The 19,833-nt window shown below is 41.7% G+C and overlaps 1 protein-coding gene across 1 annotated transcript in view; it reads left to right on the top strand.

Annotated features, from left to right (window-relative positions):
• LOC122811072 (diacylglycerol kinase zeta-like) overlaps nt 1-19,833 on the top strand; it is a 3,109,428-nt gene that overhangs the window by 1,684,451 nt on the left and 1,405,144 nt on the right. The window contains exon 15 of the mRNA XM_044082630.1: nt 2,469-2,609. Within this exon, the coding sequence (XP_043938565.1) occupies nt 2,469-2,609 (141 nt within the window). The remainder of the gene's footprint in view (nt 1-2,468; nt 2,610-19,833) is intronic.

Here is a 19,833-nt window from a genome sequence, read left to right as displayed (position 1 = left end):
CTGGGACAAGACAATTGTATGTGCTCAATCGATCTTCAGGATGTGTACTACTGCATAAAAATGGACATGTGATCCAGGAGACATCTACGCTTCCAGCTGGGACAGTCATTACCAATTCCAAACTCTGCCCTTTGGTCTCACTGCAGCCCCCAGAGTGTTTACCAAATGCATGGCAGTAGTCACGGCTCACTCAGGCATTTAGGATCTTTGCTTAGAACTGGGCATTACCATAAATTTCGAAAAATCTGTCTTGTTGCCATCACAGCATATTACGTTCATAGGAGCAGACTTACACAGAAGACATGGTAGCAAATCTGCCTCACGACAGTGTACAAGACACTGTGCCATCAAGTGTCCATCTTGCTTTCAAAAAATAAAGTACAGGCAAAATCTGTTCTAAAGCTGTTAGGCACTATGACAGCTGCTATAACATTAGTACCTCTGGCACGTCTATATATGAGAGTCCTGCAGTGACTACTCTTCGCTCAATGGTCCATGCAGGAGTTACCTTTGTCCCACAAAATCTTCATTACAGACTCCTGCAAGAAAGACCTACATTGGTGGCTTCAATCCATGCAGGTAACTCTAGGCAGGCCATTCACTCTCCCTCAACCAGTAGGAGCCTGAGCATGAGGTCAAAAGCTTGGATGTGGCTGTAACCGGATCTGAGACCCATCTGTTGAGGAAATGGCAGAAACAGACAACACAGATCTGTCATTATGGTGAGTATGTAACATTTGTTTTTAAATTAAATTCAAATCTCTGGGATCATTGTCAAAGTAAAGCCATGATCTAGCTCTATCAGTAGTAGAACAAAGTGGGTTGCACATCTCCTGTCATGGTGGTTAAACCAGTTTCTGTCACTTCCTCCTGCCTCTTACAACCAGCTTCACCAATGCCCATTGTACTGACTGATCCTGGTTATTGTCTAAACTTTATCCTATGTACATTGGAACTAATATTTGCAGGGGTGGCTGAAATGGCTAGTCTAGTGACTTTTCCAAACAGTATTTTTTTATCTCTATTTACATTATGTTTGTATGAAACCAATAGAAGGCTTTTATCAGATTTTTTTTTTTTTTAGATTCATTTGTTAATGTCCTCAGATTTTTTGTATGCAGAATAAGTAAACCGTCCATGCTGACATATACACATTTACAAGGAGTAGTAATATCTCGATTTCTAGATGAGGCATAAGCATTTGGAATACTCACTGTTTTCTTTCATTGGATTTTGATAGTACAAAATTAAAGGCCACATATAAGGAGAAACTTACTTTTTCAGAAATCATTGGGATCAGACATCTAATGGTAGCTTTGATTGGTAATAGATTCACAAAGCGATAGGAAAGCCATTCTCTCATCTTCTTCCCATGTAAGTCCTGAAAACAGGTTCTTCAGACATGCTGCATGTCACACATAGATGTTCTGACCCTTCTGGGATAGTAGCTTCTTGCTTAACTTGCACAGAATATATTTTTTAAGGAAATGTAGCAGTGAAATTATCATTTTAATCCATCATAGGATGAGAAACATGTTAATAAATATCTTTATTTGGCCCAGAGGTGGCAGTTCCCTCCAGAAGTTTTCTTGGACTCTTCAGGGAAGTGTAGAGTTTCTGATTTATAGCTGATTATGTTCTCCCATTTTTATTCGTCTTTCTTGGTTTCATTAAAGAGGTGATAGGGCTTTTTAGCAAAAGTGGCTTTTCAGACTTTATTTCTGTTTTGTATTTGTGATTTTTATGTTCATGTTGTGTAGCACAGTAGTTTATATGACTTGTACCTTTGGTGATTGTTTAGCATATTGGTATTTTTTCAAGTTCTAATTAGTTCACCTACTAATGTTAGAAAATGCCCTTGAGTTTATTTAAACTAGCTAATTTCATATGTGATTGTACTTTCTCTGTGCAGAATGGAAATAACCAGTTCATGTAGATTCATTATCACTGTTGATTAGAAGAAATTTATGCTTTTCAGAAAATAAACCTGCTAATTACTAAACTGAAACGCAGCAAAGCTTGACCAGGTTTACCATCTTATCCCATTTTAATTTGTCATGTGACCTACAGGTATTATATTTCATTTTGGGTAGAAGCCCCAGCATGGTGAGTTTACTGGCCTTTTATCTCCTTTTTTTAAAATGGTTATTATTGGCAGGATCTAGATTTGTTGAGTTTTGGGTCATTGCAAACAGATGCCTAGCTGGCTGGGATGATTCATATCTATAAGAGTCAAATGGAGATATTGCTATTAACCTTTTCAGGCAATGTCCATTACATGCATTGATGATGCCATTGTGGTATATACTGAAAGTGGGAATCAGTTGAAAATGGAAGACTAGCTTTTATAAGTAGATAAGTTATGCAATTAAAAATAATAGCTTAAGTGATTAGAAGAGTTTTCTGTGAGTACTGAGCCTTTGGATAAGTTTCTTCATTGAGTTTGAAACTTTTTCTTTCCTTTTTAGGGTTACACAGATGAGCCAGTTTCTAAGATCCTGTCTCATGTTGAGGATGGCAATATTGTACAGCTTGATCGTTGGAACTTGCATGTTGAAAGGAATCTAGATAGTGCTCCTGAAGAGAGAGATGATGCCATGTCAGAAAAGGTAAGGTTGTCCATAGTGCTGTCATTCATTTGTAAAATTCACTTGGATTGTGTGGAATATGATTTCGAATGTAATGGATTATTTGCTTAACAACAAAAAAGTGAATGATGTAACTGCAAAGAAGTTCTGTATGGGCCATATATTGTTAAAAAAGATCACCATATTCTCTGTTATTGTAAACTGTCTTCATGCTTTTTCCTGTTTTCTTTTGTTTTTTTTTTTCTCAAAGTTGCAAAACCAAATGTTTAAAACAGTGTATGATGGAACTTTCTGGTGAACATGTGGATTTTTGTCATTAGATTGGGACATTAGTTCTATATTTATTTATTTTTGGCTCTGTTTCATAGGACTGTAATTTTCTTTCTTCTGTATGTTTGTGCGGTGGTGGTAGTGTGGATTCTCCTTCCTTCAAGTAGCCTCATAATTGAATATACATGACTTTCTGTGGTGAGCTCTTTATACCTAAATTATTTGCTGTGGTTACAAGCAAAGGCTACAGGACTCACCATCTGCATCTAGTTTCAAGCTGCATCTCTGCAGAAATTGAGAAATAAGATAATGTCTGTGCATTTGTAAAGAATGTTGACGCTGATGTTCAGTGACCTACAGCAGAGGCTATAACAGTTGAGTCCCTCCTGTACTTTACTTGGTTCTTACTAAACGCCTAAAACAGCCAGTCTTGGAGCAGTATAAAACCATGCACAACCTCCCTGTTAAAGGGCTAAGAAGTGTAAATGTATAAAAAAAAACTTTGGTCTTTATAATCACTTGTACAGTTTAGATCTTCTAACTGGCAATATTGAAAAGGAAAGCTCGTGCTCTCATTGTCTGCGATGTGTTGCCCTTCCGATGTATAATTACTATTGCTGTTTACAAGTCAAGGCTACCAACTAGGCTGCCTTTTTGGCTTGAGATTGGGTTGTAATATTAGTAGTTGTCATCACCCACATTTCATTCTAATAACTTAGCAGCATTGTTAAATAATAGCTAAAACCTTTGTTAGTATGGAGTAGTAAACACTGAAGGGTGGCCATGAACAGGATCCACATGGAGGTCTCACCTAAAGTAATTTATTTATTTGCATTTGTTTACTGGGATGGTCTAGCTGAGCCAGAAGTGCACATTTTCAGTGGAGTCCCAGGGAGAAAAGCTCCACATATAAAACATTTCACATACAATACAGAATTTACATTAATAAAGACATTTAGTACATATTATTGGCAGGTTATACAATTGGTGAAAAAAAACGTAGTCATCATTCCAAGGATGGGGTTTTTACATTTTTTGTAAGCAGACCAGTGCAATCCCTGTCCTTAAGAAGCTATTGTTTATTCTGCACAAGCTGAGTAATTAACGGCCCATCTTAAATTTCCCTTCAGTGGAAAGTTTATAGAGGAAATAAATCCAAAGAATAAAAGCAGGCAGAGGCAAGGCTCCAGTTTCTTCAGCTGATTTATTACAAGACACACAAGCGCTTTCACCACAAGGCTTCTTCAGGTGTATAAAAAGCAGCACTCAACACACCCATTCTTATACTAAGCATTAGCTAGTCACATGATAACTCTTAAAAGCACAAAGAACAATTGTATTCAGCCCACAGTAAAATGCATAGTAAAATATACAAAACCTTCATTACAAAAACCACATTTCATAAAAGCAATATTACAAATACACGTAAACCACATAAATGTAACAAATTCTACCTACGTAATGGTCTATTTTTCAGGATGGGTCTCAATGGTACATGGTCATTAAGACCATGCCGTGTGTTAGCTCTTAATCTCACAATCCATTTAGCCTCCTGGTTCTCAGTTTGAACTCTGGTGTCACCACCCCTCAAGTTCTCATAACATTTACCTAATACCATAAATGTAAAGGTGTGTTGATCATTCGTTTCTTTAATGTGTTTTGCTACAGCATTGAACACACTGCCCTTCTTAATATGGTATAGGTGTTCCCTGAGCCTATCCCTTAATAGTCTATCTGTCTTTCCCACGTAGAATTTACTGCATACTTTGCAAGTAGCAAGGTAAACCACATGTGAAGTATCACACCTTGCACTGGTTCTTAGTGTATAAGTTGCACCAGTGTCTGGATGCAGAAACTCCATATCTTGATTTATAAATTTAGAGAGCTGGCACCTAGTGCATGGTTTAGTCCCTGGTGTATCCTCAGTCCTAATTTGGTCTCTGGGATTGCAAAGTCGTTGCCTTAGCGACTTCTTGTTTTTAAAAGTAAACTGTGGATGTGTTCCTATCAGGTTGCTAACTTGTTTATCAGATGTCAAGATATTCCAATGCTTGCCTATGATGTCTGTATAGTATCTTATATTTCCAGAATAGCTAAAACACATTTTAAGTGGTTGTGAGATTTGTTTCTGTTGACCCCCGTTGCGTAAATCACTCTCTACCTGTTCAGAGAAATAGGGTCTGGCTCTACTGTGTCTAGAGTTTCTCACTGTTCTAATACTTTGATTAACAAGTTTCTGATCATAGCCCCTCTCTGCTAGTTCTATATTTATCTTGTCTAGTTGTTCCACAAAATCTGTTTCTCTAGCATTCAACCTAGAGGCCCTGTAAGCTTGATTCTGTGCAACATTCCGAAAAATGTATTGCGGGTGCATACTATCTTTTCTTAGTAAACTGTTCACATGACATCCCTTCCTAAACATTTTAGTGCTCAGTGCACCATTAAGTTCTTGTATAACAGAGACATCTAGAAAGCTAACTTCAGTATATGAACAGTTCATGTTGAATTTAAGAAAATGTGTTGAAGCATTAATATAGTCTACAAACATTATTAGCTGTTCTATAGACCCCCCCCCCATAGAAGGAAGAGGTCATCTACAAACCTGCGAAAAAATAATATGTCATCTTTAAAGTCACCCACGACCAAATTATCTTGTTCCCATTTGGACATTACAGCATTCGCATAACTGTTAGCACATGATGTTCCCATGGCTACCCCGTTGCATTGCCAGTAGACCTTGTCCCTGAACATGAACACATTATTCTCCAGTACCAGACCTAGTAGTAACCGTATTAGGTCCACCATATCTCTATCATACTCCCTGGTTTCAAGCATTAACTGAGTTACACTATTAATCCCAAAATCGTTTGGAATAACAGTGAAAAGTGACACCACATCAAGGGTAACTAACAGCATTTGTTGTTTACAGGCTTGTTACTCTCTTTCACATGCAAATCTGTATAAGTCTCTCACAAAATGTTCATTGTCCTTCAAGATATAGTCTGACCGTTTAATCAAATTCCTAAGGAATTTCTCCACAAAAATAGAAATGGACTCAGTGCACCAGTTGCTTCCAGCTACAGTGGGCCTCATAGGAGGATTTTCCCTATTTTTATGTACCTTGGGTAATCCTTGAATCACTGGGGTAGTGGGGTTAAATATAAGGAAGTATTTTAATAAATTTTCATCAATGAGACCCATCCTGGCTATTTCCTTTAGCTTGTTGTGTACATATTCAACCATTCTATTAACTTGTGATAAAGTAATGACTTTATAAAATGTGTCATCAGCTAATAAAACAAGCATTCTCCTGTCATAGTCTTCCCTGTTCAAAATTACAATCTATCCTCCCTTGTCTGCAGGGCGTATCATGATACATGGATTCGTTTGTAAATTATTTAATGCTGTAAATTCATCCATGGATAAATTGCATTGTCTGCCGCTACTAGGGTGTAATTTTTGTTCATGAAACATCATCTAAACATAACTGTTTAAATGCAGAAACCAAAGGATTTAACTTGGGTAAAAAGAGCTTGGTTTTTTAAACATAAATTCCCCATTTTCACCATTATTAGCATACATAATTTTCAACAAGCATTTGTTTACTGGGACGGTCTAGCTGATCCAGAAGTGCACATTTTCAGTGGAGTCCCAGGGAGAAAAGCTCCACATATAAAACATTTCACATACAATACAGAGTTTACATTAATAAAGACATTTAGTACATATTATTGGCAGGTTATACAATTGGTGAAAAAAAACATAGTCATCATTCCAAGGATGGGGGTTTTACATTTTTTTGTAAGCAGACCAGTGCAATCCCTGTCCTTAAGAAGCCATTGTTTATTCTGCACAAGCTGAGTAATTAATGGCCCATCTTAAATTTCCCTTCAGTGGAAAGTTTATAGAAGAAATAGCTTATACTCATTTGGAATAATTTTTATCCCCCAGTAGTCTCTTAGGTCTTTGTCATTCCATCTTTACAACACAACACAACATTATGCCTAGACTGCCTTGCCAAGATTTTTTTTTTCCTGGTGATAAGAAAACAATGATGCTATTGTCTACCAAGCTTCTTTGATCTCTCCTTAGCATGTGACTGTGTGGACCACAGTATCTGGATGAAGTACTTGTGAGCTGTTAGCTGTAGTCTGTGACTGATTTGCCTGCCATTTTTTGCAGCAAATACAATGGGCCACCTGTGAAATTAATTCTTCATGGACTTCTGTGCTGTTTTATGGAGCCCTGCATGTTATAGCTCTGCTGTCTTTATTTTTCATGATCTACATGCCACCACTGGGTGATATTATTCATAAGATGGCAGAGCTGTAGCTAGGTCATCTTGTGACCTTGGCAGTCTGTAGAACAAGCACACACTAACCTGAACTTGTGGAACTCTGAACTGTGGCCAAAGACCTAGTTACTGTATTCACTGTGTCTTGCTGCCTTAGTAATTGTTACAAGAGACTTGCAAATCTCTTTACTGTTGTTGTTGTTTGTCTTTCGGCTTTTTCCCGGTAAGGGGTCGTCACAGTGGAACTCCGGTCCGCTAATGATTGGCAGTAGATTTTTTTTACGAAACGCTGAGGTGCCAGCTCGACGCCCAACCTTTAATGAAGGCATGCCCATTTACACACACATGTCTTTCAAATGCTACCCAACCGTGGGGAGGACATGCAGACTTCACACAGAAGGCACTCCCAAGCCAAGCCGAGAATTGAATGGGAGAACCTCTTGCTGTGAGGTAACAATGAAGCTACTAAATGAATTCATTAAGTAGATGCAATATTACCTGTAGTTTATAATGAATGCCAGTACTGCTGTTATGTCATGAACGCAATGCCAGTTGTACACCGTAATAGCTTGATCCCCTCACTCTCTCTTAGTTGTGGTCCAGTAGGACACTTCAAAATATGACAGTTATACACATGATATTCATTCGTAGTGTTTTTCTTTTTTTTTTAGGAGCATGTGTTATATTTTCATAATTCTAGTGGTCTGTGTGGAACTTATCTATGACTGACTTAAGTGTGGTAGGAGGAAATTAGACCTGACTGTGATGGAGGTTACGATTATACAAATAAGACACCTTTGTGGTAAAAATAGACAATTAATTGGTTAAAAGACAGAACCTACATGGTGTAAGTAACAGAGGCAGTGTCAGAGAATATGGAGGTGACCAGTGGTGTCCAGCATGGCTTAGTGGTGAGACTGAATTTATTTGGTATTTACTTTTCTGACCTAAAGACTGAAAACCAGGAGCTGTAGCTAACCAAGTATGCAAATAACTGCAGACTGGGAGTCATTGTCAAATCCCTCTTGACACAGAAGCCCAGCAGCGGGAATATACACTGCTACCCAGTATATTGGAAATGTGCTTGAACTGAATGTTAAAAAGGCAACATTGTCACATTTGACAGACAAACCATCCTGCATCACATAGTATTGACTGTACTCCACTTGAATGTCCTGGGATTTCTATGCATGCTGCTTTCCATTTGAGCCTTGCTGTCCCCCTATCACATATGTGGAGGAATATGCTGTAAGTTGTAAATTTAATTGTGAAGTCTTGTATTTTTTCTTGATAACGTGTTGACACCCGGGGATCACATGGCATCTGATGTCTACTTATCTCCCAAATTAAGCGCCAGTTTTCTGTGGTGATATGGCAACAGTAATTGTTCCACTGATCTCATCCCAGCCAGGCCGTTGTACTCTTGGCTCCACAATGATTATCTCAGCCATCGTCAACAAAGGCAGCCAGAGTGCAGAATATTACTTCTTATAATGATCGTATCACCTGTGTGCTGCAAGATTTTCATTTGTTGCCAGTGGGAGCAAGATCATCTTTCATGATCTTTACCTTGACCTAGGGAGCCCTTTGCAGTATGGGTCTTTTTTTTGTCTCAGAAGGTCTTTCAAACTTTACTGTCCATGTCACTCAATTTTCTTGGCCAAGGAGGTGTTGATGGTTCCTGGGAAGCTCCCTCGGTCATCTGGCTGGCAACCCTTCATCTGTCATGCACCTATCCTTTGGAAATAACTACCTGCTAAGCTTCAGTCATACAATTATTAGCTAAAAAATGGTACTGCAGGGGGGTTCCAGGTGACGAAGATGCAGACAAATGGTCTAGGTTTCCAGAATTTATTCAACAATACAAACTATTATTAGTGCATATTTTTGTATAAATTTTGTCTGTCTTCTTCACTTGGAACCCCTCTGCAATACCATTTTTTTAGCTTTTTCTGGTTGCTCAAGGTTTGTGAATGCATGCATTGTTATTCTTCTCCTTCTGTTTCTTGGTTACACAATTCTTAGGCCAATTTAAAAGGTTGTTGAAAGTTTTGAAGAGTGTATGTTTTTTTCTTTTCCCTAAGCTTCTGTTTTGTTGTATGTTTTTTTTTTCAGTTTTTGTATGGTGTTCAGACTTTTTTAAACACTGTATATCCTATTTGTAGTCATGAAAGACAGAAGTTTTCTGAGTTAGCGGTGCTCATGATGATGTCCTTCCATGCCACTGTTGCCATATTCATAACCTATGGGATCTCCTGCCATGGGTAGTCCAATGTCTAGCCAGTATACTAAAGCATTTATTACCTATGGAGATCCATACATCACACATATGCTCCTTGTTCAACTGTAGGGCATAAAGGTGATGTACATATGTATGTATGTTTCCAACTCAGCACTTTTTTTTTGCTAGCAGTCTGAATGCCATTACCAGACGTCTGTCTGAACACCATTCATTTTGATGGTTATACCGAGCCTATGTCTGTCAGCCCCAATGCAATTTCCTCCTCTGACTCCCTCAGTGGTTTCAGAGACCTTGGATCCTAACCATCCAGATCTGGCTACCTCGGATCTAAGGATGTCTGTACCCTCTGATCCGAAGCCCACTCTGAGCGCTCCAACTATGTTGAATGTGGAGAGCTCTTGGAGCCGAAGCTTCCTTGTTGGCTCCAAGGCATTGCAATTAACTTCAAGATTTTCACAGCCATCCTTGCATCATGGGGTATTGGCATTGAATAGCTTGACTCCAGCTTCTACTTCAAGGTTGTTGTCCTTGGAATAGAGGGGAACCGAGATCTGTAAGCTTGCCTTCTCGAATCTGAGGCCTTCTCCTTCTCTGGGGAGATCTGCCTTCCAGGCCGCAAGGAGCATTTTCTCAGCTTCAACAGAACAGACGGATCTACCCCCCTCACATCCTAGATCACTAACCCTGATGTCTCAACGTTCAGAGTCTCACCAGGTCTTTCCATGTGGACAGTCAGTACCAAGACCCCAGGATTCCTCACAGGGAATTTTGATTTCTTCTTCTAATACCTCTCCAGAGCATCCCACTGAAGAAGTCCCTAAGAAGAAGACCTACAAGAGAAAGTATTTAGACTCCCCAAAGGAGTCCATCACTGAAGACACAGATTTTGATGAGAGTGAAGGGTCCCCATGGTCACCTCCTGAAGATGTTTCCTTTGGAGACATCCTAGAAATCCTTAAACAGAGAGGTGGCTGGATGCCCAGCAACCCGATGTCTGAGGAATCTGTTCTCCTGGAGTCCTTTGGTACTGGACCCTGTACATCCTGGGTGACTCCGCCTGTTGATGTGCTCATCAACTTGATCTCATGGCGGGCATCGAAGGATCATTCCTCGGAGACTGGACAGGATAATGGCACCACTGCAGATAGGAAGTTCTGGAGTGAAGGGGTCCCTGTTGATACCATGGTCATTGTAGCGACCACCAAGAAGGAACTAGCCAAAGAAATTTCCACTGTCCATCATCCCAACAGGGAGTCACAGCCAATGGACAGCTTTGGGAAGTGTGTATAGGCCTCATCCATTTTTGTACTGAGGTCTCTTGACTGCTTGGCACATTTTTCATGATTACAGAGGGATTTGGTTAAGGAGTTATCAAATACCCTCGAGAGTGTTGTTCCTGAGCAAGGTCAGGCCTCTGTAACTTCCTGTCTGAGTACCCATCAGTCCATATCCATATTATCCTTGAGGCTGATCTCAAACATAGCAGAGGGAATCTCAGGGGCAGTGGGTTCAGGCATTTCCATAAGGAGACATGTCTGGATGTGCCTTTGTGAGTTTGCTGAGCCCTTCAAATCCTCTTTCCTTAATACCCCCTTTGACAGAACATCCTTATTTGGCTTCAAGGTAAAGGACACTCTATCCAGGTGTGAGAAGGATGGAAATCCCCTGTCTGCTATGGACATGCATTTTTCATCCCCTCAACAAACATTTTCCAGGAGTCAGTGAGGTGGTCAGAAAATGTGGTTCAAAAAGTTTCAGGGTCCTATCCAGGAGGAGGTTCCCCCAGAGGCAGAGGAGGGAACTCTAATGGACGCCACCGCCCACGTGGCAGAGGTGGCCCACACAATCAGGGTTCTAAAGATTCATTCTTTGACCAACCCTACCAGTGCTCCTGAAAAGAGGCCCAATTGCCCACCTCTGGAGGCAGTCAGAGGACAATTATTCCTGCACCAGAGAACCTGGCTAGATTTAATAAAAGATACTTGGGTGAGGAGGATTATTTCTAGAGGCTGTATAATGCCATTTTCCCTTCCACCTCCAATCTCAAGAAAAATCCCTGAAGTTCAGCCCAATCAGAGGGAACAAGCAGCGATTCAAATACAAAAGCTGCTAGCAAAAAGAGTCATCCAAGAGGTCTTGCCAGACCAGATTGAATCCGGAACTTACTCAAGGTTCTTTTTAGTGCCAAAGAAGACAGGGGCCTGGAGACCAATTCTGTATCCCACCAAACTAAACAAGACAGTTCAAAGAACCAAGTTTCGAATGGTCACGGTTCAGTCCATTCTCCCTTTTTTTGGGTAGAGATGACTGGATTTGCTCAATAGACCTTCAGGACTCATACTATCATGTAAAGATGAACAGATGATTCAGAAAGTATTTACACTTCTGGCTAGGAGTCAGGGCATTTACCAAATGCATGGCAGTAGTAGCAGCTCATCTCCGACTGCAGGGAGTCCGAGTGTTTCCATACTTAGATGACTGGCTCATATCTGCTCTGACCAAGCATCAACTCATATTGGTAAAGGACCAGGTTCTCCAGACTTGTTCTCTTCTAGGGGTAACCATAAACTAAGAGAAATCTCATTTACAACCTACCCAGAGTCTAGAGTTTATAGGAGCAATTCTCAATACGAAAACTACCATTGCATCCCTGCCAGTATTGAGAGTCCAAGCAATAAGGTCACAAGTCAAAAAGATAATCTGCAGTGCCACAATTTCGGCCCATTTGGTCTTCAAGCCCTAGTATCAGTGGTGGCAGCAATAACATTAGTGCCGCTAGCCAGATATTACATGAGAATTCTTCAATGGATGCTAGTCACACAATGGTCGATTTTTTATCAGTCTGTGTTTTACCAGATAAGAATCACTCAGACTTGCAAGAGACAATTGGAATGGTGGATTCACTCAGATCAAGTTCTTCTAGGCTATCCATTCATTCCCCCCAGCCTAAGTCCTTAGTGACCAGTTGTTGGGGGGGCATTATCCACGACAGGCAGTCCAAGATACCTGGTCCTTGAAGAGGCCAAGTTGCATATAAATGTCCTAGAGATGAGAGCAGTGCTGTTAGCGTTCAAGCATTTCAAAATGCTCTCCCCTTGGGGACCATTGCGATTCAAACTGACATGTCAGTGGTCTGGTACATCAGCAAACAAGGAGGAACCAAATCCTACCCATTGAGTCGAGAAGCTCTCAGGATGAGGCAGTGAGCAATCTCTTCCAACCACTTCCTCTTTACAAAGCACATTCCAGGGAAATCCATTCTGTCATTTCTTCCAAAGGTGGTGTCAGAATCCAATATGCATCAATCTATTAGTTTGTATTTTTCCCCAAATTTTGCAACAAAGGTGAATATGTGCTAGACTTACTGTATGTCCACAGAGAATAGCATTTTTATTTGATTAGGACTAAAGCCATCAGGAAATCGAATCAACTGTTTGGTTTACCCAGTGTGGGTTCTGTAAATGAAACAGTTGCCAACGTTACACTATCTTCATTGATAACAAATTGCATTTCCTTTGTGTATAACAAATTGGGCATCACTCTGACAAAAACAGTTCTACTAAATCCATGGCAATTTCCTCAGTAATTCAATCCAGAATGTCCATGGATGATATTTGTGCAGCGACTTCTTGGGCTACTTCCCATACCTTTATTACTCATTACAAATTAGACTTGGTCTCCAGATGAAGGGTATCTTTTGGTTCTGTTGTGACCTGGAATATCCTTCCTTGAGTCTGTGTGGAAATTAGGTAACTGGGGACTCTGCCCCATCAGTTAAGGATAGAATGAAAATTGACAACATCAGATAAAGAAGTTATGTACTTACCATAATGTTCCATCTGTGTTGTCCATTTTCATTCTTCCTCAAATCCCCTCCCACCAACCCCTGTCCTTAAAACTTCTGGAGGAATGGGTATTTACAGCAAACGTGTGTCCTAACTATTTATGTATATATCTCCAGATATAGCCTTCTCCATTATCATTTCTGTCTTTACCTTTTACTAAGGCAGCAAACAAGATCTGAGGTAATTGAAGTTTGTGCATTGTGGGTAAGGGAGAAGCTGGAGAATTCTAGGTTGCCATGAGCTTTAGCAACGGCTGAGTTGGACCCGAGGGATCAGATCTGAACCCATCAGTTGAGGAAGAATGAAAATGAACAACACAGGTGGAACATTATAGTCAGTACATAACTTCTTTTTTGTTCCGCTGTGACCTTCTCGGAGATCGTCATGGAAACTGCTTCTCACACATCCTCAGAGGCCTTGCAAACATCCGCCACAGACATCGAGTTGGAACCATGACTTATTTCTGAGGGGCCTAAACCGATTCTTCAGATACTTGTTAGAGAAAAGGTGCTGCCTGCCTTAATTGAATTCAGGCAGGAGTCTGATCCTCAGTGTTTTGTCAGAGCAGATGTCCTTGTGAAAAAAATGCAGAAAAGTAAGCATGTGGTGTCAACTCCCATGGATCCTTTGAGGGACTGACAGGACTTCAGTCAAGGCTTGTTCAATGCGTAGATGACATTGAAGCTTCCTCAGTTGTTTTTGGTTCCTGAACCTCCTTGGTCCTCTACCCGCTAAGGGCGGCTAGGGACCTGGAGTCTTCAGATGCAGATTTTGATTCTGATGCTGACTTCTTAGCCTGTTGTAATCAATTGCCTTCACCTTTAGGCTATGGATTTGAGGAGGAGAAATCTGCTAGTCTTGATTCTCCTTTGGAGGAGCTTTCCCGTGAGGACATGGTTTTGTGTATGATGGAGCATTTCAAATGGGATTGCTCCCAAGTATCAGACGTCCAAAAAAGGTATTAAGAGTTGTTACAAATGGACTCTCCTGAATCTTCAGCTGTCCAACCCTGTGCTGGCTGCTGTATTGAATATCTTCTCTGCTTCTTTTCTGAAACCAGTTTCTCAACCTCCAGCTCCTAAGAAACCTGAGAGGTTGTTTAAGGTACCAGATGCCTGGAAGTTATTATACAAGTGCCCTTCCTGTGAACCTGCAGTGATTTTCTATTTCTACTGATAAGAATTCTAGGCTGTTGCCTTTTTCCATGCTACTTTCTTCAGATAAGGACAGTAGAGCCATGTAGAGGATCGATAAGAAGGAACATACTTCTGCTACTTTAGCCTTCTTTAAGGCCATCAATTACCAGACCCATGTGACAAGGCACATCCTGTCTCTTTTTTCCCAGATTGAGAAGATTGTTTGTGATATGCCTGACTCTGATGATAAGGCCTCAGCTCTCTCCTTGCCGAGTTTCACTTCTCAGGTTGCCCGTTACTCTGTCAAATGCAGCTGTGATACAGATGATTCATCTTTTAAGGCTGCTGCTTCTGGCTGTGTGATGTGGCACTATCCTTGGTTTCACCTTCAGGCCTTGTTGGATGACATCAAAGCAAAACATCTGGATGCTCCCTTGGATAACCAGAATTTGTTTGGTACTGCTCTGCCCGAGCTTTTCAAGACCTTACAGGATCAGCATAAGGTCATGAAATATTTGAAAATGATTTTTGTTTCACCTATTCACAAGTTTCAGAGGAACTGTCCTAGTAAGACTGCTGTTTTGAGTAGAATGTCTAGACAGTTTTCCAAAGGTAAGAAGGCTCCTAGGCATGTTTTTTGTGATAAGCCTACTCAAATGCTCAGGCTCCAGAAGCAGTCCTTTCCTGGAAAATCTGCAGCCACCTGACTGTCTCCCCTTCATTCCTCTCAGCCAGATTCTCCTGTCCCTCAGGCTTTCTCTCTCTCTCTCCCAGTTTGACACCGGATTACCATAGATACATGGGTTTTTTTGAGTTATCTGGCAGGATTATTTCATGACCTGAAAGACCATCCCTCCTTCTCTGGTATTTCTCAACCTCTTCCGGAACAGCTTCCTCATTTTCCAGGGATATTGCAGGGTCTGCTGGACCATGGTACTATTCAACTAGTTCCACAGATCGAGAGGGGGTTTGAGTTTTTATTCCTGGATGTTTCTGGTCCCAAGGAAAGAGGGGTCTTGGAGACCTCTCGTGGACCTTTCCTTTCTGAACACCTTTCTCATAGTTCCATCTTTCCTAATGCTGTCTCTTCAGACTGCTGTTTCCTCTTTGGACCCCCCTAGACCTTTCTGTTTTCCTTGGATCTGAAGAATGCCTACCTTCATATTCCTGTCCACCCTCTATTCCACTAATAATTTCTTTTTCTCTGTTTATTCCTCTAATTTTCAGTTTTCTGTTTTGCCTTTTGGGCTTTCAACAGCGCTAATGGTGTTCACAAAATGTCTAGCCCCTGTAATCACCTTGCTCCAGGCCCCATCCCATTCCAAGCTGGTGCAGGATCTTCCTGTTACCCAGCTTATGTTGAACAGCCTGGGGTTCACTGTCAACATTCAGAAGTCAATGTTGACTCCATCTCACGATCATGTTTTCTTAGGTTGCAGGTTCCAGTGGTTCCAATGCTGCCATATCTTCCTGCCTCCAAGGTTTTATTCCTCACAAATTATTTTATGTTCCTCCTTCCCCATCCTCTCTTCCATCCAGGGAGTTTCTCAAGGCTCTAGGGTTCATGGCCTCTTGTCATCCTCATGCTTCTCTGTGCCAAGCTTCATATGAGGAAGCTTCAGTGATACCTAAAATCAGTGTGGCTTCAACACCTCCACACACTGGACCATCTAGTTCCTCTGCTCCCTTGTCTCAGACTGGAATTTCACTGGTGGATTCATCAGCTGTCTCTCAATCCAGGTGTTCCTTTCCACCCTCCTCAGCCATCTGAGGAATTCTTCACAGATGCATCAGAACTGGGGTGGGGAGTCAGTTTAGGCACCTTGAAGGTACAGGGCCTTTGATCCCATCAGCAGAGGGGGAATCACTTCAACCTCAAGGAAATGCAAGCTTTTATTCTGGTCCTTCAAGCTTTCCATGCTCTCTGGGTTCCTGGACCCTTGAAAGATTATATAGACATTACCACAGCCATGTGGCACATCAACAAACAAGGGGACAGAAGGTCTTACCTTTGTAAGTTAGCCCTTCAAGCATGGAAATAGCCATCACTCTGCAGGTCACCCTACAGACAGCATATATCCCTTCAAAGTGCTGTCTTGTGGCAGATTTTCTCAGCAAGTCCAGGACACAGCCTCATGAATGGATGCTTCACAGGGATATGTTTATGGACATAGTTCACTGGTGGAGTATTCCTAAAGTAGATCTCTTTGCCTCTCCTCTGAGCAGGCAGCTCCCTCAGTTCTGTACCAGAGTCCCAATTCCTTTGGCTTGGAAAGTGGATGGCATATCATTCTCTTGGAAGGGAATGTTCCTTTATGCCTTTCCTTCCATTCCTCTTCTTCCAAGGGTCCTCCACAAAATTGAGAAGTACTCTCCAAAAATCTTGTTGGTGACTCCCTTTTGGCCCAGACAGCACTGGTTCCCCCTCTTATTCCATCTGGCCAGAAGCAGTCATCACAACCTACCAAACTGCATAGATCGTCTCACGCTGGACAAAGGAGCTCTCGTTCACCCTCATCTGTACACGCTTCAGCTGATGCTTTGGGTGATAACGTTTTGAGTCCTTTCCAATATCAGTTTTCTGGGGACATGCTGAGGGTCCTGCAAGAGACCAAGAAACCCAGTGCCAAAACATCATATATGTCTTAAACATAATCAGGCCCCCTTTTCAGTTAGGGTCCCCTTGGTTCTTTCCTACCTGTGTGAACTACTGAATGCTGGCTTGACATATTCTTCAGTGAAAGCCCACGTCAGCTATTTCTGCTTGTCTGATGCTTACTCCTCCTTTAGCCTTTAGGTTTGAGGTAAAGCCATTTCTTAAAGGTGCTCTTCATAACAAACCCCCAAGCCTGACGAGCCTGGTCTGCAAGGCCATGGAACGTATCATCATGGAACTCATAAACAAAGACATTGGCAACCTCCAAACTCTGGATCCCACCCAGTTCAGGTTTGTGAAAGGCAGATCATGCCTCCTGAACCTGATCGACTTCTTTGAGGCAGTCACCAAAGCTGTGGATGAGGGTAAGGTGGTTCACACAGCCTATCTTGACCTTGCCAAGGCTTTTGACACCATCCCCCATTCTGGAATTATAGCTAAACTCACTAAACTAGGTATAAATCCCTACGTCACAAGATGGGTTGCCAATTGGCTCACTGACAGAACCCACACTGTAAAAGTTGCAGACTCCAAATCTGGCCTCAAGGCAGTGACAAGTGGAGTGCCACAGGGTTCCGTCCTGGGACCTCTCATGTTTAGTATCTACTTCTCTGAAGTACAGGCTAACACAGAAGGCCTCTGGCTGATGAAGTTCGCAGATGACTGCAAACTAGGAGCCATAGTCAAGTCCCCAAATGATGTGGACATCCTACAGAAGGGCCTCACTGAGACAGATGCCTGGTGTCAGAGCCATGGCCTCAAGCTCAATGCCAAAAAGTGCAATGTCATCCCCTTTGGTAAAAACTCTGTACCCATGAACTACGACATAGGCAGCAATCTACTTAACACTGAATGCATGATAAGAGACCTTGGGACCCAGGTGGACAGTAGTATCTCCTTTGATAGTCACATCGCCACAGTAGTCAGGAAGTCCTTCTACGTGGCACACCTCATTATAAAAGGGTTCTCATCCAGGAAAAAAGAGGTCATTGTTCCCCCTCTACTCATCACTCATTAGACCCATTATAGAGTACAACGCCCCTTTTGGAGTGTACCTCACAAGACATCTGCAGCAGCTGGAAAGGCCACAGAAGTACCTCACAAAGAGGATTACTGGCCTCAAACAAATGCCCTACACTGACCTCCTCAAAAAACTCCAGCTTTACTCCGTAGCATATCGCCTACTCCGAGGTGATCTCTGCCTAGCATATAAAGCTATGTCAAACCCAGAGCTGTTGGACATGCTACACCTAAAGAAATCCCAATCCCTCCAAGCTACACGCTCTAGGGATCTAAACCTTGTCACCACAGTAAACAGGACACACTGGAGGGATAGATTCATGTCCCAGAGACTTCCTATACTCTGAACCAACTACCCATCTATGTCAAGCAAAGTTCTTCATTAGCACTCTTCAAGAAAAATCTTGATGAGTGGATGGGAAGTAGGAAGTACACCCCGGGGATCACTTTTGTGTCTCTGCTGGACAGTGGCACAGGAAAATAACTTTCTTGGGTGGTGTAAGCTATGGTACCTTGCGGGCTAGGCTTACGTAGGCCCTTGAGCCGATAGCCTAGTACCTACCTATGAACCTATGAAAATCTGTTCCTTCTCCTTGGGATCTTAATTTTGTCCTTGAAAAACTGAATCAAGTTCCTTTTGAGTCTGGTGCTTCTGGTTCTTCTTCTTTGTAATATAGCACCTGGTAGACTTTTTTATTGGTTACTTTAACCTCTGCCAGAAGAGTATCTAAACTCCAGGCTTTAGTAGCGGTCCCTCCCTTTCTGTATTTTCATAGCAACAGGGTATCTCTCTGTGCAACTCCTTTCTTTATGCCAAAGGTGGTTAATGAGCTGTCCCTTAATCAGTCTATCCAGTTTTCTTTTTTCCCTTCTCCACAATCAGCTAGTGAGAAGGTACATCAAATTCTGGATTTGCATAGACAGCTTTGATGTTATTTAGGCAAAACAGAGACCTTTCATAAATCTGATCAACATTTTGTTTCTTTTCATGCCAGGACATAGTGTTCAGCAGGTTGTGATCAAACCATCTCTACTTGGATTTCTAAGACCATTTTTTTTTGTTGTTGTTCTTTTCATGGCAAGCAGTTGCTGCATGTGTGACGGCCCATTTTACTAAACCAGTGGCTTCCTTGAGGGCTGTTTTTAAAGGTTTGGACACCAGCTCTATCCTTGAAGCTGCTAATTGGTTTTCAGTTCACAAATTCACATAACATTCCAAATTGGATATCATTTCCAAGGCCAGGACAGGTTTTACCAAGGCCATCCTGCATGGGTCTGTGGTGGCCTGCTCCTTTCCTTCCTCCTCCCTAACTTCACTGTAGCTTTTGTACTCTCCCAGATGTGAAGAATACTGCAACAGTGATATGGAAGGACATAGTACAATTACATAAACTCTTACCATAACAGTAGATGCCCTTCTTTTCACTGTTGGAGTATTCACTACCTCCCTCTTGCCCCCCTTTTTCTTTTCCTTTTGAGTGGGTGGTATTTTCGTTCTGACTGAGAGGTTCCTCTCCTTGTCTTCCTTCATTCCTTTTTCTGGATGGTCATGTCCTCCTTTCCACTGAGGGTCCTAGTTCTCCTGGGCCACTTCAGTTGTGAGTTGGGAACATATGTACATCACCGTTATGCCCTGTGCTTGCACGGGGAGCATATGTCTGACATGCCACACTCCCTAGTTTTTAAAGGCTTTGTTATTCTGGCTGGTCATTGGGCTATAGTTTGCACGAGATCCCAGAGGTGATGAATACTGCAACAGTGATAAGAAGGACATCTACTCTT

This window comes from Protopterus annectens, chromosome 9.part0, assembly GCF_019279795.1.
Source record: "Protopterus annectens isolate FY-2018-M chromosome 9.part0, PAN1.0, whole genome shotgun sequence".
In the NCBI taxonomy this organism is placed as follows: domain Eukaryota; kingdom Metazoa; phylum Chordata; order Ceratodontiformes; family Protopteridae; genus Protopterus; species Protopterus annectens.
Note: the sequence above shows the minus strand (reverse complement) of the source record. Positions and strands in the feature narration are given on the sequence as shown.